The sequence below is a fragment of the Colias eurytheme genome, chromosome 4 (genome assembly GCF_061535395.1).
Source record: "Colias eurytheme isolate Ceu_HAF_F1 chromosome 4, ilColEury1 Martin Lab GWU primary, whole genome shotgun sequence".
NCBI classification, from domain to species: domain Eukaryota; kingdom Metazoa; phylum Arthropoda; class Insecta; order Lepidoptera; family Pieridae; genus Colias; species Colias eurytheme.
In genome coordinates this window covers 2861639-2886530 of record NC_142983.1, presented here as the reverse complement: position 1 = coordinate 2886530, position 24892 = coordinate 2861639, and the positions used below count along the sequence as shown (strand labels likewise).

Below are 24892 nucleotides of genomic sequence, written 5' to 3'. Positions count from 1 at the left end.
ATAATATGTTTGCCGGTAGGGAGTTTAAACAAAGGCTTTCAAAAGCCGATATGAAAAACAGTGCCTACAAGCCTACCTAAAGTTCATCGACCTGTGACTTATACAAATTTCAAAGTAACGTTACTGTATCTTGAACCCATCATACAATTTAATTGTGAGGCCCTAAGAACTTGAATGATTAAAAATGGTAAATATATTTACATAAATAAAAAATAAACATGAGTCGTTAATTGATTTTTTTAATAAGGTCAATTTCTCACGTGTCTCTACGCGTGAGTTGGGGTATTTCTATACATCTATACAAATATTATAAAGAGGAAAGGTTTGATTTTTTGTTTGTTTGTTTGTATGAATTGAATAGGCTCCGAAACTACTTGGCAGATTTGAAAAATTCTTTCACTGTTGGAAAGCTACATCATTTCTGAGTGACATAGGCTAGGTTTTATCCCGGAAATCCCACGGGAACGGGAACTATGCGGGTTTTTTTTGAAAACGCGGGCGAAGCCGCAGGCGGAATGCTAGTTATTCTATAAATGGCCGAAATATTTTTGGAATACAAATTAACACAATTTTTGTTATGCTTTAATATAAATTAATTATAATATGTAAAAAGAAACACATAATTATCATAGAGAGAAATAGCCTTATCATTTGGCTATTTTAGATAAAGATAGCTTTTTTAGAATAAACCATACTGGATGTAGGTCCAAAAATAAATTAGTATCTATGTATTACTGTATACTTAACAATGTATATTTTTTGCTAGCCTACAATAAGCTCCTTTCTCTCTTACATTATACATATACCTAGTTCAAAATTCAAATAACCAAAATCAATAATTTGATGTTATAAGTACCCAGTGCCTAATAAATAATTCTATATTCTTTCTGTATACACCGCGTTACTCCGGCCCCTGGCTTATCCGCCATAAATATTTACTTACTAGCTGCGCTCCGCGGTTTCACCTTTTTTGTTTAGCTCCGCTCCTGTTGGTCTTAGCGTTATGATAAATAGGCTATCTTATAATATCTAACACCGAAAATTTTTTTGAAATCGGACCATGTATAGATTATGGCCTAAATATTCATCGGAAGCCTGCACCTGCGCCAAGGGGCAGAAAATATGAGTTGATGATGTTTAGTATGTTTTTTGAAGTGAAACTTCTTTAGGTGCGATAAGAGTAAAATTTCAATGTCGCATCATGGCAATACCGTCACATCACGGAGTAAGGCGATGATTTTGATATCTTTGAATCTTACCAAAGAAGTTTCACTACCGAAACGTGTGCTCGGCTTAACACACGCTCTTTTTAATTTTTTTATTATATTTTTTCCTTTGATTTTAGAGCTGTTAAAATAGGTTCATGACATATGAGATGTTGAAATGAATGAAATGAAACCATTTATTCATTTAATAATTTTACGTTTTCGTCTTCTGCTGTTAAACGATGGACATCCAATTAATATTATAATTGTTTATTAAGTGGTTTCAGGTTGTTAAGTTGTTATTGAAACAATTAAATTAATAACACAGGATTTTCCTAGCTAGGAAGACAGAGCCACACTGTAATTGTACTGTCTTAATTTTTGTACTCAATAAAGATATTTAAACTTTTAATGTTTTGATCATCTGATTTTGCTAAAATATGTACTTTATGCTATCACATTCGAGAAAAAATACAGGAAATTATATTCAAAAAGAAATCAAAATACAAAGAGGTGCATAATACCTATTTTATTACTTCGGTCACATATATTACATTCAATAATTATTACAGCAAAAAATACCAGGAAAACTTTTATGCAAGTTATCAGAATATATTTTAATAAAATTTTGTAAATAATAATTATCGTAACTACAACGTAAATAAATACGGAACTATATTCATTATTCTGCAATCAACTTACCAATCCTTACTGCCTTGACAATAAGCAGGAAACTGTACTTATAAACAAATTACGTTTATATAAAAACATAATAAAATCATAAAACAAATAAAATGTGACCTGTAGAAAGGTCAATAAAACTAGTCTTTGTGGGGAAAAGCTTTGCAAATTTTAAAATAATATTTCTTTCTTTTTTGTGACAATGCAGCGACGATTTTAAAAACGATCCTTTTTTATTTCAAATGTCAATTTATAACCAGAAAACAAATGACAAGTTATTTTAATTTATTTTCTGCACTTCGGTGCCCTCGGCACCTTTAATAACATTTTAAAATAATGTAAAACCATCATAAATGAAGGCTCGATGCTGCACTGAATGTTTTTCTCCATTATCTTCTTATATTAAAAATGAATCGCAAAATGTGTTGGTAAGCGCTTAACTCGAGAACGGCTGAACCGATTTCGATAATTCTTTTTTTAATATATTCCTTGAAGTACGAGGATGGTTCTTATGTAGAGAAAACGTAAACATGTACCACGGGCGAAGCCGGGGCGGACCGCTAGTATACAATAAATATCAACATGGATAATTTAATTAAACAATTCGTATGTGCTGGTCAGTACGTTGAAGTTTAAAGAGAGTCTTTAAAAGGAAAATATACAGTCTAAATTTTTATTTAATTGGCACAAACTGACATTCAAGGCGGAACACTAGTTAAGTTTTAATTTCTTTACTTTATAATATACTTACTACAAATTCTATTAAATATAATATTTCCTACCACAGAGCCTCTGATGACATTGGAATTACTCAAATGATAATATCCGAAGAAAAATCCTTATGCTGATTTGAATTTCAAAAACCTATTGTTTTTAAACCGTTCATGCAAACAAAAATATACATGAGTAATTTTTCTTAAATAAAGTCAATAACCTGTAACCAAAAACCTTTTTTTTTGTAATAACGAATCAGATTTTCGAAGCGGCAAAAAGTTCTTTGTGCAATAATTGCAGGCCAATTTGAAAAAAATATCAAAGTAACACAAAAAATATAAGCAAAATCGTGGATAACTAATTTACTTATAATTAACAAATATTAATGTAAGACAATATTTAAGAGGATGGATGAATTTTGGAAGTTTGTTATCTCTTCACACAAAAACGACGAATTTGGATGAAATTTGACATGTTTGACATGGGTACCAAGCGAATGAAGCCGATAACTGAAGCTAGTATATTCGAAAAATATTTTACTATCAATACATCAAAAGTTTGATTCAAAGTAAGGTTGATTCAAAATTGATTCAAACTAATATGCTAGCAGCTAGCTAGCTGTACTAGCTAGTAGTACTAAACCTATTTACTGCAAAAAACTTGATCGAACAACCATGTGTGTATTGCGTGTCCACTAGGCTTTATATCAGGATCAGTATTAGTTTTAATTACCTTGAAATCATTAAAAACCTGTTTTAAAACGTTTTACACATTGATCTCTTTACCAACGCAACGTAGTAACAAGCTTATTTTTGTTGTTTTGATGTTATATCTAAACCGACTTTTGGCACGGTATAATATGATAGAACAGGTTCACAATATTTGCTTGAACTGGATGATCTAATTTTCATCTCTGTAGCTATGAAATTGATACGTTTGAATGTGTCTATTTCAAGGTCAAAATAAGCAGTAAGTGGTTAACAGTTTTTTATTGACCTTACCGTGAGAGCCTATACGAGATCTGATAAATTATAAAACAATACAGTAGGTAACTCCTAAAATATTGCCTTTTTTTATCTGGTTATCTTGAATAATTGCGAACTGCGAGAGGTGGAATTATTGCAAGAATATCTATTAATAGGGGTTTTACAAAAAGTGACTGAAAAATAACTGAATATGTGCGAACTGCGAGTAATTCTAGACGCTAATATTTTTGTCAACTATTAAATTGTATTCTGCCATCGTTATATAGGTATTATAATAATACATTTTAAATTCAAGTTAAAACATTATAATGTGATAATAATATAGGTATCATTCATCTTCATTTTCATGCATACCTATTTTTTAAGTCCCATTTTTGCGGTTTTTGGAAAAAAAAACATAATATTACAAAAATAATTAGTAAGTATTAAGTACATTTTAAATACTTTAAAAATGAAATATCCGAAGGGTAAAAAACAACTTTTATAATTTTTGGTTTTGTTCAAGTTCAATGACTTTATTTATAAGCAAAATAATTGTACTTATTAAATAAAAAAGGGAATCTTTATCAAATCGCAATGACGTTGTAGGCATAGCTAAGAAACATAAACCAGTCCATATTCCATAATTAAGCCATAATTGCTATTTTATTCAACCGAATAGTCTAGACAGATTCATAAACAATACACAAAAACAAGGCATAAATATAAAGCGTGTAAAAACTATCTATTATGGTCGCTTCGAGAACGTGTATTTACATCATATAGATTTGACATAATAATATTAATAAAACTGACGTCAGAACAATATTTTATAAGGCGGAAAAATGAAGAGATTATTCTCGATAGTTATTATCATATTTCATTTTTTTTCTAATAGGCAATTAAGTAATATATGGATTCCAATAGTGGATATATTTTGAATGAAGGCATATCTTGTTAGATTCGTGAAATACAACATGGTTAAAAGGACTTCAAGGGGTAATTTAATCGACTCCGTACTTGTGATTTCAACACGATATAATATAGTGTCAACAGTTTCCTTAGGATGGGAGTGTGGTCATATGTCTGCCTATACTAACAAAAACATAACAGAAATAATCTGACAGTATCTCCAAAACAATTTTAATCCTACTGTCACTATCATGTCACTATACCTACTGTTCTTTAGAAATGTTTTAGAAAAGACTTTCAGAATTATTTTTAAAATATTCACATAGAAACAGCCGCGGGCGTAAGCTTGTACAATTCAGATATCCGGAACTATTTATTGTATTGCGTTAAACTTGGCGATGAAATAAAAACAAGGTTTTTTCTCTATATTATAAAGCGCGGAGATTTTTACATTATCAAACTAGCGGACGCCTTCAATATTTTTTTCCTGTGTGATTTATTCAGTTGTAGGTCAGCAACTTTGTAATAAAAAAGCAATTAATTTTAATTGTGCTAATTAATAATCGCATTCTAAGAGCGTTAGTAAAACAAGTAAAATACATAATGACCTGTTTCTATACCAGTTTCTGAATGAATTAATAAAATGAAATGAGGAATTAACTGGGTAAACAAATTCGCGAATAATTTTATTTCACGGCAAAGGTACCTGTTTTAAATACATTTCGATATAATGTTATATCACATAATATTATGAAGACGAATTATTCTATTTATTTTTAGGGATTCGGGTATAAAAAATACGAATGTAAGCGTAAAAAACGCGGTAGCTTTTTATAAAAATCAAAATAAATAATTTGGAAAATCCAAAAGTGCACGCCTCATAATTTTTTTTTAATAAATATTTATTAATTATTATTTTTGTTTATTTAATAACAATTAAACCACATCGAATCAGACCCTGAAAAATGAAAGGGTTCTATTCCTGAGCATACTCAAGCGTAAGAGAAAAAAAAAGACTCGATTAGTAAAGTATTTCGGTCGCTATCGTGTTAACAAGAAAAAGGATCCGCACATACAGACACACGGACGTCCAAGACAGATCTTTTTTAAACTGTTTTTTAACTAGTTTAAATAACAAAAATGACATCAAAAATATCATGAACGTTAAAAATAGTGTTTTTTCTTCATATGTGTGTGTATGTATTATCTTACAAGTGCAATGTATGATACATAAAGACATTTTAAGTTTGTAAAATCAGATGTTTTGCGCGAAGTGACAGTAGTACCCACCTCAACGCTTCGCTTATGAGGCGTGCAATACCGGATCTCCATGTCAATATATCGAGGTTTACATGTTTTTATTTATAAAGGTAATTTCAGTAATTAAAATAATTTTCTGTGACCAATGAACTGAACGAGAGGTTACTATATTATGGTATGCAATTATATTAAGTATTAACAAAGTAGGTACCTGTACCTTTTTAAAAAACACTTAAATATAATGATTTGGATTGGAAACTCAAATTCATAACAATGCAAGAATTTGATTTGTAATTCATATTTGTCCTATATTAAAAAGGTGAATTAGAAGAATACGTTATAGTCACAGACATATACATTATACATGTCTATGGTCATAGTCAAAGCATTCAAGACTTATGAAATAAAAACCTCTTGTAGCTAGTACTACTAGCTATAGTAGGTACCTAACTTTAAATTTCATAATATACTTCCCAAAAAGTTATTTATGTTAATCCAAACATTTTTATATTAGTCCGGGATACATCGCCCATTTTTGCAAGTGATTACTATCAAGCTAATTTTTCGTGAGTAGCTTTATTTTGATGAGATGCCCAATAATTTCATATACGAAACTCTCGATTGTGGTAGCCAACAGAGGTAACAAGGATAAAAATTTTTGATTTGATGGTTCTCAAATATTTATTACGCAATTTGTAGGACAATATGTCTGTTGAATTATATAAGTATTAAATAAGTGAAAATAAAAAAATCAGCTGGTTAGTAATCATTTATGATGACTTCGTTATCGATACAGATTGGAAAGGTGGACTCTTTGATCAAACCATAGATTTTGTAGGACAAATATTTTTTCGAATAATTTACATAATTATCTTGAGATTGAACAAAAAAAAACATTCAGTTAGTAATTAATATTTGAGAACCATCAAATCAAAATATTTTATCCTTGTTTCCTCTGGTAGCTACCACAATCGAGAGTTTTGTACATGAAATTATTGGGCATCTCATCAAAATAAAGCTACTCACGAAAAATTAGCTTGATAGTAATCACTTGCAAAAATGGGCGATGTATCCCGGACTATATATTTTTCCCCATTTATTGTATATTTTCTTACCATTTCATAATTATCATCTTTCTCTACGTAGTAAAATATTACTTATCTAATATCTACTCTACATCTTTGAGTTAACTTTTTTTTTGTTAAGATTGCCATTGCGGTACCAAGACCACGGCTGTTGCTTTATGGTAGACCGTAGCGTGCACCATAAACCAACTGTGTGAACCCAGGGGAGAATCCAACTAAAGACTATTAGCTATTTATTCAAAACTAGTGGTTCGGAATAAATCAATTCATAATAATTGTCTAATCCAAAACCTTGGGCGTAATTGTTTCGTATATCTTAAGACGTTGATATTTTTGTGACAGGCAAAAATTAAGTGATGAATAATTGCGAAATTTTAACGACAGGCATCATCAATCTGCATTTGCTGGAAGTTTTTATATAAGTACTTACCTAAACTTATAAAATTGACTTTTAAACTGATTTGAATCGCGATTATAGTATTTAATTGTTTATCTCGAAGTTTCGAGCTTTTTCGAACGATATCTATACATATAGATATGAACATATGAACGTTATATGAAGTATGAACGATACGTTCATATGAACGATATGAGTTTTTCGCGTTTTAAATCCGTTTAAAAGTGAATTTATACACAATAAAATAACATACTACATAATAAACAAACAGTAATATTTTTAAGTACCTATTGCTTTGAAATTTGCACTAAACTTAGCATACCAAAATGAGGCGGAATTTGGTGTTTATGAATCTTCTTCTATACATAAATTTTCATTTAAATTTCACTCACTTTCGTTGTTACTTCAATTTTCATAGGCAAACAAATTTATAGTAACATCTACAATAATAATGTAGGTGCGTACAATCATAATAGCCACTGATAATACATTATTTCATTATTTCACTGGCAAGTATCAAAGTGGATTAAAATTTTAAGGATATGACAAGATAGAGAAGTTAAATATTTAAGATGATAAGATTTAATATTAGCAGTATCAGATTTTATTATTTTTTTCAATTCTTTAAATACAATATGCATTAAAGAGAATTTGCTTAATTTTTAAGCCAGGATATACAAAAATGATGTAATAAATTAAAAATTGAAGAAGCAAATCATAAGTGTGTTTTCTAGATTTTTAATTTTTGGTTACTACTTTATAAAAATATAGTATATGTACACTACACAGATAATAAATACGTAAATCTTATAAATATCTTATCAATGATAATTTTCTCAACGCCATCTGTTGATGAATGACAAATATTAAAAAAAATATTGCTTTTAGTTATTGTTTAATCACAATGGAAATTATATCTCTACAAATAAAAAAAACTCTACAGCTAGTATACAAGATGTCGCTTAAATAAAAAAAAAACTGATCGTAAAGTGTTAAACAATAAATAGTGTGATAATATATTAATTCTCTTTATAAACTTAACAAAAAAACCTCACTGAAAATATAAATAAAGATATTTTGCGATCATTTGCGTAAAACAACAAATTTACACGTGGTCGTCACGAGATAACGAACAATGTTGCTCGATTGGCGATCTATAATCTTTGTTATTTTTAGATGTCACATATATGTATATAAGCAATTAATGTACATTGAGAAGGGAAGCATTTCGTCCATTCAGTGTCACGACGCACCTCCTTTGTTTGAACGCGCATTGTTTACTTTCCACATTCAAAATAAAGAGCATTGTGTGATGAGTCGCGGGCGCATCTGTCACATAACAATACCATTATACGCGCGTTTATTTACAAATTAGCGTATGTGCAGCTCCACCGAACGGAGTAATTATTTACCGAGCGGAGACAAAGGCTTCTGATAGTGACGATTCAAGGCGCCGGCGCATTCGTTCGCGCGACGTAAGGCTCACAGCACGCGCGTTCGTTTATGTAATAAATACGAAAATGATGCTCGCCGGAGCCGAGATTGTGGAGAATCAAAGTGTTATATATAAGGCCGATGGGGAGCGTGCGGAAGCGTTGGAGAGGTCGTCGTTGAGTGCGCCGTCGATTCCCTCTCGTGCGTCCGCGTCGTATAAGGCCCCGAGTCCCTCCCAGGAGCTGCAGGCGCAGGGCCTCTCCCGCGTGCCCAACAGGGACCCAGTGGACATACAGTTCAGTAATATAACATGTACTGTCAGCCTCGGAATTAATAAGGGTGAGTTTTCATTATTACACAAATTGCGTGTTTTAATAGTGCATTCCCGCTAACGATCGAAATTATCACCTTCAACTTAACCACATCCTTTCTAACATTGTTTGTGGTTTCACACTATTTAATTTTACGATGCAATGATAACATTCGTTCGATAGTTGAAAATGTTTGCGCTCTTGGAATATTTTTAATTATTGCATACACAATGATAAAAACATTGAATTTGCATTTTGAATTTGAAAATAGGTACCTTAATTACTGGTTCTGTTAACTGGTTAACGTTAAGTTGTTACCAGTTAACTTCACTGTGGTAACAAGTAGGTATTTATATAGGTATATTTTGCCCTAATTATTTTTTGGTCATTTCTCATAGTAAAGCTAAGTACGTATAGTAAGGCCTATGTCGCTTTGTTTACGTATCATAATCAAACTTCCTCAGAGAATAGGGGCAACAGTATTATTAATCATGTATTTTCGTTTATCGTAACCGTCTTAAGTTTATAACCGTCGGTTATCAATTATTTATTGTTCACTCATACCAATTTGTTAATGGACTTTTGTCTGTTAGCATAACACAGTGACTACTAATTATTATTAGTTGCAAGAATTGTTTGTAAACATCGTTAAATACAAAAAAAATTATAATTAATAATAATATAGATAGTTAAAAACTAAAACCACACCGATCCTAGCTAAGTGTACCTACAAAGTTTGAAATAAAATCTTTCCGTTTAAAGACGTCATAACAAACTAAAATCGACAAAACAAACATACAAACATACAAGTGAAGCTAATAAAAGCGGGTTAAAAAAATATTTTGTCAAAAAAGTTAAGTAAGTTGTTTACGTACAATTGCTTCAAAACTCAAAAGCTCAAAAGTTGCATGCTCTATATAGAGTTAGTACTCAAATATTATATCGTAATACTCTTGAATTTAATTATCAAAGGTTTATGACATTCCAAAAGAATCAAATTATACAATATTTTACAGGGAAATACATGTTTTATGTGTATTCATTGAAAAATTTCCATTCAATTCTACGTAAATCTAAATATAATATCAACACTTGCATAACCTGTTTAATAGATGACCTAATAATAATTAAGATCAAAGCATCTAAGTTCTAACACATTGTATAATTATTAATTTTATTTTATTAATATACCTACTAGACATTAGGTCTATAATTTTAATTTAGTTTTTCAGGAATTTTGAGCATTTCGTTTCAGGTTCTCAAGTCATATAATTAACCTATAATATTGTTTTTATATCTTTTAGTATGTATTCAAGTAACACAAAACGAAGATATCCATATTAAGATGTAACACCCAGAGGCCCTTTACAGAATTTGATTGTGCTATAATACCTAATTTTTTTTTGTAACAATTCTGTCATCACAAATGATTACAATAATAACAGCTCTTCCTGTAAGCCAAGATAAACAAAACGTCATGAATTACTACGCAATGTTTATCTGTTTTATTAACAGTTATTAGTAAATTAATCGATTACATTTCATGGTAGAGCATTTTTCCTGGTAATTTTGCTCTACAAAATTACAAATAATGGTCTTGATATGACTCTATCGTAATGTAGAGTTTTTAAATAACATTGTAAACTTGTAAAAATCTACTTATACATATAACAAATCTGTAGAAGGGTCAATTCTGTAGGTACATTGAAAATATTGAAAAAATAAATAGCAGGGGTGTCACTGGATCGATACCAAACCCAAATATGTGATTTAAAAAAAATTTTCATGATGTCATTTTACGCTTAGCCGTATTTGGGTCCAATAGATATTTATAAGATGTCATTGTCAGAGTTACTCAAAATGGAGAAATAACCCATCCAAGCGAAGATCGACATCCGCGCTTACGGAGTCGCGGGCGGAAGCTAGTTGAGAGCTAAAACAGTAGAGTCAAATATATGAAGGGCTTTCTAAAATAACTACAAATATGTACTATAATATTTTACGGGATCATAGGATTAAAAGCTCTACAAATACCGAGCAAAGTTTGAATTCTGAACTTCAGGCGATTAATTGAATACATACCTACTAAATTTAACCTAATTCTGAGTCTTTATACAACTTCATTCTAATGAAACATAAAAAATACATGAGAGAAAACCCTGTATAATTATTATGATAAACATTATATATTTATACCCACATATAGCAGGTATTTCCAAAAAAGGATAATTTCTCTTTAATTTCTCTCCAACCTTATTCGCCAGTTCGTTGACACCAACGATAAGAATGCAGTATATTAACTGAAATGAGAATAAATCGACATGGTATTTCATCTTTTATATAATCTTATAAGTTCGCATCTTTGATTGTAATTTTACTATGAAGGTCGTGGTTGTTACCTTGGCCACTATTAAGGTTGAAAAAATGTATCACTGCGATAACTGCTAGATAACGATTACATAATAATTTAACATTTTAACGTCAAATTATAACTATATAAATTCAGAGAACTAGTTTTTATATTTCGTTTTTAATAAAATTATGACATTTACATGTCGTAACTATGTTATCCGAAATTATTTAATATTTAAAACTAAAACCTTAATAACGTTATATTGTAACTGAGAAACATTATTTCTAAAATAACAAAAATAATCTTCATTATTTCTAACGAAGACATTGAAAAGGATCGCTTCAACAATTATGATACAATAATGTGAAATCTATTTCCTTATGCAGTATGAATGTACAGGAACGTTGCGTTACACGTAACTTGAATTTCACGCTTTTGTTAAGGCGAATACAAGTGCTTAGCGTTAGCGTAGTACAAAATATTACAATGGTCAGCGATGCATTGCTGCCTGTCGCCCACAAATATTTTATAAAAAAAAACGTAATTTATGAAATAAAAACCGTAAATAAGTCATTAAAATGTATTTTAGATGCAAATATGCATGTCCCTTTTTTGTCCACGTTGGACATAAGTTCACAAATTCATTAGGTACACTATATTTTAAAAATAAAATTTCACATTTTCATTTATCAAATTATGTAGAAAATTGTCTATTTTAATACATTTTTTTAAGAATTTCGGCTAGAAGTTTACACGTGGTGTTCAGTTTAAAATCATTACAGTATGCGCCTTAAGTACATTTTATATAATCAACCGACGATACTTCGGTACCGTCCATAGTTTGAACTGTGATTCATTCAGCCGAGTTATTCATAACAAAGACTTGCTTGACACGTTAAGGCTTTTAGTATATCTGTGTCAAGTCTTATAATATTGCATAAAATTTTCCGATAAATTTTTAAATTTTCGAAATACCTATGATAAATAATAATGACTATGATTATGAAAAGAAAATATTAAATAGCTATGTCGTTTATATTCTTTAATATTCTCGATTATTATTTAAATTAAAATATAAAATACTAGCAATGCCCTGCGGTTTCACCCGCATAGCGATATCGTTACAGTGAAAAGTCTACTATAGGTCGGACTATAGGTTTAATTTTTAATCACATGAAAATCACCTTTACCCCGTCCCGCACTACGGCCTTTTTTTTTGTTTTAGTGGGGAAATCTTTCATAGATACCCTCGGCCTCCGGGGGAGGGGCCGTGGGTTATGTCGGATTCCTACCGACCAAAACCCCACTGTGTTCCGTCAAGACGCATATTGGTAGAATTCCTCCGTGACCCCCGCACTACGGCCTGCTCGAACAGTATACCTACTATTTTCTGTAGATTGACACTTTAAAAAATTCGTTATATCTTTTGAATGGAATATCCAATTCTTTTCATTTAAAAAGTATTTTGCTGGTATTGAAACAGTCTATAGTAAAACATCATTTAATGGGATAAGGATTAATATATGTGTATGGATAACATGGTTTGATTACTGTCGGCACTTCTATTTACTTTGAAAACGTAAAAAAGTTGTTGTAGTACTACTGAAGATGGACATATGGTATCGCGGACTTTCTTGTAGATATTGATTCATTCTATAATATCGTAGAACATTTTTTTGTTCTATCTTCAATAGATTCCATAGCGCACGCGATGACAGAAGTTTTATTGAGGATTTTTTTACACCTTGGGTTACATTATTGCATTTTTGGTAAGGATCTCTAATTTTTTTGAAAATGCAATATAGCCTATGTTGCTCAGTAAAGATGCAGCTTTCTAATGGTGAAAGAATTTTTGAAATCGGTCCAGTAGTTTATGCGTGAAAACCATACATACATACATACTTACAAACTTTTCCTCTTTATAATATTAGTATAGATAACTCTTTACCGGTCTCAGCTACAAGGAGATTTATGTTCTCACATTAATTACTGTGTACTAACAGGATTAGCCAAAAATTATGTAATAATTATTAAAAAAATATTTCATAAATTTTCTTTTATAATACTCGAAGGACCTGGCAAGATTTACGCAATAATGATATCTAAGTATTGTAATCAGTTAATATGTGATTTTATGATTATAATGACCTTGTTACCAAGCCGAAACAATTTATTAATTGTATCGATCATTTTTAATCGCATACAGATAATAAATTACGACTTAGTAACATTTTTCTCGGATCCCAAGAAGTTTTTTATACCTGTCTATGGAAGTTTTTTTTATTAATAAAAAACAAGTATATTTTTTCATTATAATACATATATATGAACCATATAACTCGTTATATTAAGATATCTTTTTCGAAAACTATAGGCGTATTACAGAAAAATATATAATTATTATTAATATAGCCCGTCAAACACATTAGAAATATTTTCAATAATTAGTATAAGTAGTAAGTAAGTAGTAATAGTAACTCTACCTGTTTGATGTCTTTTAAATGACTGCCTAAAAACGAGATTCTTTTGTTTGACGTAAAATTAACAAAAAATGTTGAATTAGTAACTTAACTATGTTATATTTATATGAAATATGACTGTTTCTTAAATGTTACTAGGCACCTGCCTCCTCGGTATACAGTGGTTGACGCGTGAGCGTAACACCGAGGGGTCCTGGGTTCGATTCCCGGTGGAGACGAAGAAAAAAATGTCTTGGTCTGGTAGGACACAGAAGGCTGATCACCTACTTGTCCTTAAAGAAAATCGATCAGTAAAACAGATGTATAATGCATCTGCCCCTTACCCCACTAGGGGACATGGGACTTCACAATAGGTACTAAACACCTGACATCTCAATTTCACATGGGTTAGGTTAGCATTTTAACAGTGATTTTCCTAATTCAAGTTTAGGTAATACTAAAAAAATAATATTCATTAAAATCAAGTTCAATGTTTTGGATTATAAATGGTGTAACTAACGTATATTTATCTTAATTATATAGGTATCTAAATTAAACTCATTAAAAACTCAGAAAACAACAAACAACAAACTCAAAAATTGACCTTGAAAAATCCTAGACGAATAAAAACCGAAGATTTCTCATCCATCATATGAATGAATCTCGATGGGTGTATGTTTATCCATTAAATATTTCATTTATAACAACGAATTATCTAATAATTGGTTGAAGTATAATAACAGATTTTATACCACCAAATTAATAAATATTAGTCTAGATACATAATTACATATGCATTTTATAAAAGACTGAAAAATATGTTTGTTGACTTGGCTTGAACGCGCTCAGAAAATTATGACACTGTTAGATAGTCAATTTATCGAGGAAGTCTATTGGCTACCTATTAATCATCAAACTAAGACCAAAAGAAGCGGAGCAATGCGGGTAAAACCGCGGGGCACAGCTAGTTGTGAATATTTCCGAAGTAAGGCATAGTACATACCTATAAAGAGAACAAGTAAGGTATCATTTACATTGCTAATATTTCAATAGATTAAAGTATGAAAACTAAGAATTATTATGAACTAGCGACCCGCCCCGGCTTCGCACGGGTGCAATGCTGATACTAATACTACAGAAAAACTGTGAACGTTGTATATAAAAACGTAGCGTCCCGCTCCGGCTTCGCACGGGTATAAAATAGATAGCCGGGCGGCCGGCCTGTAGCGCTGCAAATGCTACGTCCCGCAATTTTTAAATTTGTAATATCTTCGAAAATATTCACTTAAATCATACGGTGTAAAGGGCCATATAGATCTATATTAAATGAACAATGTATTCAAGGTATTTAATTGGTTAAGGATTAATGCTGTATTGGTTAAAATCGCATCGAAAATTAGCCATTATTTGTCGTAAAAAGTAAATGACAAAAAAAAGTTATTGTGGGTTATCCATAAGAGATAGACATATACCATCGCGGACTTTTCTGTAGACCTTTTCAATGTGTATAATACTTAGTACATTATTTTGATAAAACTCGTAGGGTTCAGCCTGCGTTTGCAATTTAAGCGGAAAAAATGTAATTTGTTACGACATCACATTAGAAACCTCAAAAATAACAGTACTTCTCCACTATTTAATGGATGTTATTATACATATAAACCTTCCTCTTGAATCACTCTATCTATTAAAAAAAACCGCATCAAAATCCGTTGCGTAGTTTCAAAGATTTAAGCGTACAAAGGGACATAGGGACATAGGGACATAGGGACAGGGAAAGCGACTTTGTTTTATACTATGTAGTGATAATAAAGCGTGATATACGGCTTGTTTTAATAACAATCACACCGGTGTCGGGTTTCTTTAAAACGACCAATTAAATGGGCAATTAAATAAGTTCTGCTTAATAAACAACATTCAAGATAAAAATATGTGATACATGTGTCTTATGAAAATTGTATCTACTGCAATTAGCGCATCGTTTGTATACTATTTATTAATGATAACTAACTATTTTTTTATTACTCAATATTGAATATATCATATTTTATAACCAGCTGACGTGTATAGTCTTGTATCACCTCATGAATTCTGTTGAAAATTCATTATCTAACTTTTTTCATAGTTTCAATATCTTTATTCTTTATGGCCTTCTAAACATGTTCTTATACCTGTTTATTGTTTAGGCTATTTTATGGCTATTCAATCTCAATTTTATTAACTTTTTTTATTAAAAAAAAAAACATTTGTTTCAAAGGTGGTAACTAAAATTTTTACTATGGACCTGTTTTTTTAAAACTTCGTAAACATAGATCTTTTGGAAATTATGAACACTTTCTGAACGCTTAAAAGTGAAAACATAAAGGACAACATAAGTAATATAGATAACTTAGTTAATTTTAAACCAATCATAAAACACTCATTTAATAGTTGAATGCATTAATGTTGATATTTTCTAAAACCAATTATATATTAATACATCCATTAAGAAGATAGATTTTCCTACTTATATAAATTAACTAAGCTATTTTGTTTCAATATGAGAGATTAAAGTCCACAATTATTAACATCTATAACATTGCCCCCGGTGACATTAAGTTGACGTAATACGTTTTTCTCACCGCGGAAAATCACATATCTTTAGGTGTTTTTAGTATTGTAATTTCACACATTTATAAACAGGATTTTTGATTTATCAATTGATAACCATACATATGATGTAACCTTTACAGATGATACAGCCCACGAACTTATTTTATTATATGATACAGCAAACGAACTTTATTACATTTAGGTATTTTCAAGAGGTATTAACTGCCATTTTCTACCAACATACAAAAAAAAAATACAAATTTTGCCATTTTCTACCAACATACAAAAAAAAATACAAATTTTCGGTTACAAATTCTGGGACCCGAGAATTTAATGTTTAATTAAACAATTCATAGAAAATAATATATTTAACCTATTTACAATGTATTCTTATTAATGAAAGTTATTGTAATAAATTTTAATGAATAAACTAACACTGTCATATTTATATTAATTAATATGTCATTGTAAATGAGGGCTATGTTAATGAATTATTATAAGTAAGAAACACCGTTGTCGTCATTCGATTTTTTTTATAAAAATTGAAAAATTCCTAATAATATGTCCTTGTTCGAACAGGTTTAAGGATCTTGAAGTAAAAACCTTAGCAACAAACTCGGTTTTTCCAGGAACAAATCGAACTGGTTTCTGCGAAGAACTTGAATTAATTCAGCGGTGTATCGTAGGTATATTTATTTGAAGTCATCTTCATATAAAATAAAATAATTTATAACTAATAATATAGAATAAATAATCATAAATTTTAATCGCTTTTTTTCAAAGTAGTCTAATATCAAGTTGTTTTGACTAGCCTTTTTTTCTAGTCTAGCCTAACCTTCAAAATCAATAAAACAAGTTTTCTTTGCATAATTTTCAAAATGTGTTTTTTGCCTATAGAGTATTATTATTCTCTGTTAAAAACAGGAAATACCACAGACAATAGATCATGGAAATACACATTAAATATTTTGTGTTTGTTACCTGTTGCTGTTTTGTTTTATAAAATAGCAATTCGTGAAGATAATATCGCAAGATAAAGATATTGAAGAATCAAATCTTTTAAATGCTTAAAATTTCATTATCATATTAAATTGGCAACATTTGCCAATATTTGAGTTCAACGGTGTCTCATTTTATATAGGTACTCTAACTCAAACTCAAAACTCAAACTCAAACATTTATTTATTCAATTAGACTTCTTCTAGAAGCACTTTTGAAACGTCATTAAGTACATATTTTTAACATTTACCACCGATTCGGAAAGCAGTATCTACGGAGAAGAATCGGCAAGAAACTCCATAGTTGCTCTTTTTAATCATGTCAGATTTAGGTACAATTTTACAAATTACATATGTAATAATTGGTTGGCATTTCACCGCAACATGTAATTAAATTTGTGTTTATCGAGGCAAAATTGTCAGCTGTGGTGTGCACCTTATTAAATAAATAAATAAATAAATATCATAATACATATATTATCATAATATGCCAAAGAACTGTCCTGTGGTTTTTACGCGACAACCCTCCATGGGTTTTTATCTTCCATATATTCCTTAATACTGTAATAGGCTCTCTGGACAAGTACATTTTTTATATAATCTCATTTTATACAAGTTACAATGATGTACTAATATTATAAAGACATCAAGACGTATAGTTATAAAATTAGTATTAGTATTGAGGTTAAAATCTGGAACTACAGAAAGGAATTTAAAAATTCTTGACCTTTGGATAGGTAGCTAATATGTACAAGAAGAACACATAATTTAAATACAAATACCTATTTTCTTTGTCCTTGTCAAGTCCCATATTTATGGATAATTCAAAAAAAATTCTATAATTACGTTAAATTGAAAAAACTACGGAAGTATCTAGCATTCGAGTTTGGAATAAAGTTCAGCATTGGCTGAGAGGTCAGGGTAATCTTTTATTTGTATCTTTGATAAAAAAGATGACAAACTAATACCAATAAGCAATAAAGTATTGAACAATAACTTACGCAATTTCGACAATGACCTGTATTACTATTTTATTTCAATTCAATACAATTTTCTAATTGCTCCTGAAGTGAAACTAAATATGCAAATATGAGATCAGATTATTATGTAAATACAATATTTTAAATGAATATACTATTCCTAATTGTGACATCTAAACATTTTGAATTGAACTTTAGCAATTGCTTACTAATAAAAATTAAATCGTTTTGCACGAAGGTCGGTCGTCGTCTTAATTAAAGTAGTGAAAAAATGTGTGAAGAAATGAATGTAGCTCTACCACATCTTGAACAATTTTAGTTAATAATTTTCTCGCATACTCAATCGCCTATAAATTAATGTTGAAATAAAATTTTGTAATTCCAAATCATCAAATCTTACTCATTTATTACATATTGCGTATGTATTGATAAAAAACGGATACAGATATATCATATAATATATAAACCATATTATCGTCAATCACGAAAACACCTTTGTTTCAAAAGAAATTATACTCAAATGATAAGGTATCAAAATTTCAATGTTACTAGATAATCTGTGCACTGAAGCTATTTAAAATTGAAAATCAATAATATTTTGCGGTTATCGTTTTTGCGATAAAATAGCAATTTAAAGGATTCCAAAAAAGGTCAGGTATTACGGTAAGGTTAGTCATAAGTCATAACATAACGTGACATAGCACACGCATTTGTTTTTGTAATATGCTTGGAAGAAATTGCTTGAAGCAATAAAGCCGCCCTTTGCATCAAATGTCCTGTCTGTGTGTGTGAAATTTTTATTTGTTTTGTATGCAATAAAGATTATAAATAAATTAATATATTTATATGTATTTTAATTTACCAGCTTTTTTTAAAATAACTGAAACCTAGGGGCTTTTCTTATCATTTAAAACTGAGCGTACAAGAATACTGAAAGAAAAACTATTTATCACGAGTTCAATGGGCTTTTTTGGAAAGTGTAAGATGTCTTGTGGCGTAGAAACAATTTTTTGTTTCTTTACAATGAATAGTAAATTGTCTACCAGTTGTATTTATTAATCTGAAAATCTGCCTGCTCTTCTTTTTATCATGGCATTTATTGATTACATCAACCTTTTTAAGCTTTTACCTTACAATTCTTATTAAACACGCAATTTTGATGTGATTTTTTATAGATAGACTAGATCGAAATTATTATATTATAATATATACGTATCAACATTGCAGCTATAAAATATAGTAAAAGTTTTATACGGAGCATTGTATAGATATTATTAAGGTATTAGTTGAAATACGCAATAGTACAACCGGATCCGATATAATTTCAATTTCAATTTCATTCCAATAAACGATAAGATTAAATGATACAAAAATTAGTCAATTATGGAAGGTCGAGTATTATTAATGAATAATGAACAGCTATTTGTGAAGATAACCTTCATATAGCTATTTGTTTTAGTAAGACTTGACTAAAACAAATGGGAATTTTTAAATTTAAACCTTTTATAAATTGTTTCGTATTACGAGTCACATCGCTGCGCTGTATGATTTAAAATTACCTAATAAGATCGACATTACAATCGTTAAGTAATATTTTTTGCTCGTGTCAATAATTCTACTACTAGTCTAGTGTATAAGTTCGTCAATCTAACACCGGGGACGATTTTTGTCCAGCTTTTTCATGTCCAAAATCTATACGCGCGATGCCGGGGTGGTTCGTTAGACACTTATATAAGTAATTCAGCATTAATTGTATAACGTTTTTGAAAATGCAAAAAAGTGTTAGGTATATTCTCATATTATTCCTACTGGTACAATAAATTAACAGTTTTTGAAATTGCATTGCATATAATATTGACAAACCATTAAAATAAAATATTAGAATATGCAAAAAGGTGTAAAATTTTAATGATTTAAAAAACAAATTTTTATTGCGTATACATTATGTGACAAATCTAAAGATGATGATATTAAAAGATGTATGTATATTTAAAGATGTTATGGAATATGGAGTTAATATCCGTTTTTGTAAGTTTGTGTGTTTATACTTTAGTAAGAAAACCTTCCATATGCGCCATATTGGTGAAAATACTATGAAAATCAGTGCAGCCGTTTTTGAGCTTATCGCGAACAGACTTTAAATATTTAGTAAATTTGAAGTAGAGGCAATCATCACATCGCGTCTGACCACACGCTAGGTTCAATCAACTCAATTGGAACATTATATCCTGTTTCTCCCCTCCGGGTGTTGTGGGAAGTGGGGTATTCTAACTAAGTATATGTATGTATTTATAAATCAATTTTCTGAAAGGATTGCGGTATATTTATGACTAGTTTTCTGCCCGCGGCTTCGCCCGCTGTGTCTAGAAGCTAAAAAAAACCTTCCTTGAGAATCACTCTATCTATAAAAAAAAACAAACAAACTCTGTTGCGTAATTTTAAAGATCTAAGCATACAGACATAGACGCTGGAAAGCGACTTTGTTTTATACTCTGAACTCTGAAGTGATAATGCGGGAAGTTCCTTTAGCCAATTTTGGCGAGCAATTTCAACTAACAATTATTAGCACCATTACTACAAAGTGAGGATAAAAAAAGCAGTAAAATCAGAAGTGTGGATGTGTGTTTGTGTGAATGTGTTTTTGTATATGTGTGTGTTTCTGTGATTAAACTTATTATTTGTAAGAGGCGTGTATCCCTGTAGTGTGTTAAAAGTTAAAACTAAAAATAAGGATTGCTTGTGAAGATGACAATCAAAAAATCATATTTTATACCTACATTTTTTTATTTGGCCGTAAACAAAATTGATTTATAAACTACAAATCAAAGTTTTAGAATTTCACACACATAACAAATACCTAATAAATAAAAATAAAATAACAAGGCAGATTTTTTTATTGATCTGTTAGAAAAACATAATTTATAAAATGCTAATTTTTATTAGTTTATACCTTGTTTATACGTCAACATTGAAAGAGTTATTTCTATATTATATTTGAATAATTTATGTTTTGAATAATAAATAATAATATTTCAGCACAATTTTCACACACGGCACAATCTGATCCCATACTAAGCTTTCGCTTGTGTTATGGAAACAAGATGGTTGATAGACATGTACATATTACATAAACTATAATTTTTAAACAAATACTTGTATAGATAATTAGCACCCAGACACAGAGCAAACATCTTGTTAATCACACAGATACTTGCCCCGGGTGGGAACCGAATCCACGACCTCTGGCTTGGAAGGCAGGGCCACTACTTGGCCACTTATAGCACTACCAACCAAGCCAACCGGTCAGTCAAATACAATATTGCAATAAAAAAAGAAAAAAAGCATGAATGCTATCTTAACTAGTTAATATCCTCCTCGAGTTTATTTTATTTCTTAGTTTTCCTCCAAGATTTTTTTATTGATATTCCCTACGTTTGTAATTTTTACGATACTTAATTATTTAAATGTGATAACAATTCAAATTAACAACGCATGAGAATGGAAATTCCTTCAAATGTCTATGAATTAAATTTATTATTGTATGTTGAAAGTTTTATGTATATTGCGTATATTTAAATTTTAAAGTCACTTCAAAAAATAGGTCAAGTGCGAGTCGGACTCATAAACTAGGACTCCGTACATGACCGCGCTAATTATTGTTTATGTTTATCCTTATTTGATTAGGTATTTGTTTTTAAAGCGGCAACAAAAATACATCATCTCTGAAAATTTCGACTGTCTAACTTTCACGGCTCATGAGTCATGAGATAGAGCCTGGTGTAGACAGACAGCGAAATTTCAATAATAGTCCCGTTTCACCCTTTTTCCACGGAACTCTAAAAACTACAGGTCTTATAAAGCTAGTTCAGTGACATCACATATAACGACTAATGCCTTATTCGATGGTATCTTAGTGCCAAGGTCCACTACATTGGGAGTTAGCACCTAATTGGTTCAAAGTTATTTGTTCGTGAATTTTGTATTTATTTACTGTTAAATAAAAATATCGATTTTTAACACTCTTTTACTAGCTTCTCCTGTACGTTTTTATGTAACAGACTCCTATAGACTCGATTTTGACAATCAATGACCCTTGGGTCAGGGTAGAAAGAAACGAAATTATAATACCATTGTTTAATACTTTATTTACATAATATTACGATAAAAATATTTTTTATTTACATATTGAAGACTTTAAACTTGCAATATTATGTTTTGAATGGTTGTAATACCATAAAATATAGCACCTCATTATTGAAAAAAAATAAAATTAAAAACTCTAAGGACCGCGGTTCACCTCTGATAATATCCCGGATAGCATATATTATAGCATATATATTTTCACACATTAGTTGAATTATCTGACTGACTGGCTGTTATGTTATACAGATTACCTGAAGCTATAAAACGGCCCTTAATTGCAATATGACTTAGCTGCAGCGAAAAATAACTACCTCCATGCAAGTACAACGTCATTATAACATCATAAGCCGTTAGGACTCGCAATCAAGAGATAATCAGATAATCACGATCTGTTGATGCTAAAGCCAATTACATAGAGCAGATTTAGATGAACGGTTCATTGACCTCATAATCCTGAAGATATGTACCTACCATAAGTGTAATATAAGTGTTTATGAAGAACTCCTTATCAGATAAGGATTGACAGAACTGAGAACAAAGGCTATGAAGAGCTTGAGGGTAAAAGTACGTAATCTAACCTTAGGTACTTTGTTTTAGCTTCGAGAAAAAAAATATAAAGTATCCATAATGATAGTATAGCATAGCTAAATAACAATGTAATTTAGATTTCTATGTAGTATAGATATTTATTCTCGGGTATAGTTATTCATTCTTGATTTAGTTATAGATTGATTTCCTATATTATAGGCACAAAAAATAACGTTTGCAATAACAGATGTTTTCGATTTGTAGAGTATATTTTTAACGCATAAAGAAGCGTTGTATTTATCGACTTATTATAATATTATGTTACATAGGTATGCATTTTGTAAAATTAAATTGTAAAACTGACATGATTTATAAGAGCAACTATGGAGTTACTTGCCGGTTCTTCTCCGTAGATACTGCTTTCTGAATCGGTGGTAAATGTTAAAAATATGTAATGACGTTTCAAAAGTGCTTCCAGAAGAAGTCTAATTCAATAAATAAATGTTTTAGTTTGAGTTTGACTGATCTAGCTATGAAACAGTAGATTACACTATAAATAGTATAAACTTTGCCAACATTAATTACTACAGCCTAGGCACAAAAAAGCCCATGAATTGACATACTAGTACGAGTAAACTTAGTTGAACCTACGCTACTACTTGTCTTTCTCTTTTATATTAATTTTAATTCTACAAACATAAAATATTAAAAATAGCCCATGAAATAAGCTTAATCCGTACTAAATAATGCACTCCGTATCAGGGGCGTAGCTACCGCCGTATCTGCCACATCAATTATACGGGGCCCCCGCTCTAAGGGGGCCCCCAACATGCACTTTTGTGAGAAATCTTTATCCTTCCTAAGGGCCCCCAAATAATTTTTTATATGGGTCCCCGCCAAGGCACGCTACGCTTCTGCTGCGTATAAATATACGTAGAGACTTATCTAATAAAACAGGGGCATAAAAATTTCAACAGTACAATGATAATAATTTATACTCATCATGGAACAATGATTTTTTTGCACAATAGATTAGTAATGTGTTAGTATAATCGTATGGATTAAACATAACTCGCTGGCTGGATGGACTTTATACTTTACCTATTATACCTATCAATACATATTATAAAACAAAGTCCTCCCACGCGTCTGACCGTCTGTCTGCCTGTGCGTGAAACTCAAAAACTACTACACCGATATTGATTCAGTTTTCACCATTGGATAGCGTGGATGTCGAGGAAGGTTGAAGTTTATGATAACGCGGGTGAAGTAAGGGCGGAAAACTCTTTAATTTTCCAGTCACGATAGATCGTTAAACGCGTTTAGTTGTTTACCTCACCATATTTTTTTATGTTTACTCAACGGAGGATTGAAATTTAGAAATAGGTTTTGATATAGCTTTTTATAAAGCTTTACTAAAGAACTTGTATATTACAATAATAAAACTGCCATTTTCTTCACATAAAATTATAAATAAAATCTATACAGATACAAAATATAACTTCGTTGTGGATATTTACATTTAGTATAAAGTTCTTACGACTAACGCACACTAATTACCCTTACATAAAACTCGAAATATTAAGGATTTTCCATACAAATGTTAGCTGTTTATCGCCATTGCACCATCTAGGATCCCGGATGTGACCTCAATAATTAGTGTGCCGGCGTATCGGTATCAAGCTCTAGTGATATAGTCCATTGAATGAGACCCTCCAAGGGGGGTCTAGAGTGCGTGAGTTAGTAACGTAAGATGTTTCTTCGGAAACATGTCAAGAGTCCCTAGGTAATAAACATACTAAAACCCCGGGCCACTAGGAGGAGCCCCGGAGTGGGGGGAGGGGGGAAATGGGTCCATTTTTTCATTTTTCGCTT

General features: G+C 30.6%; 1 protein-coding gene across 1 annotated transcript in view; it reads left to right on the top strand.

Moving 5' to 3' along the window:
• The first annotated feature begins 8555 nt into the window (after positions 1–8555).
• Positions 8556–24892, top strand: part of LOC149908804 (ATP-binding cassette sub-family G member 4) — a 35803-nt gene continuing 19466 nt past the window's right edge. Inside the window, exon 1 of the mRNA XM_090120373.1 lies at positions 8556–8992. Within this exon, the coding sequence (XP_089976499.1) occupies positions 8740–8992 (253 nt within the window). The 5' untranslated portion in view covers positions 8556–8739. The remainder of the gene's footprint in view (positions 8993–24892) is intronic.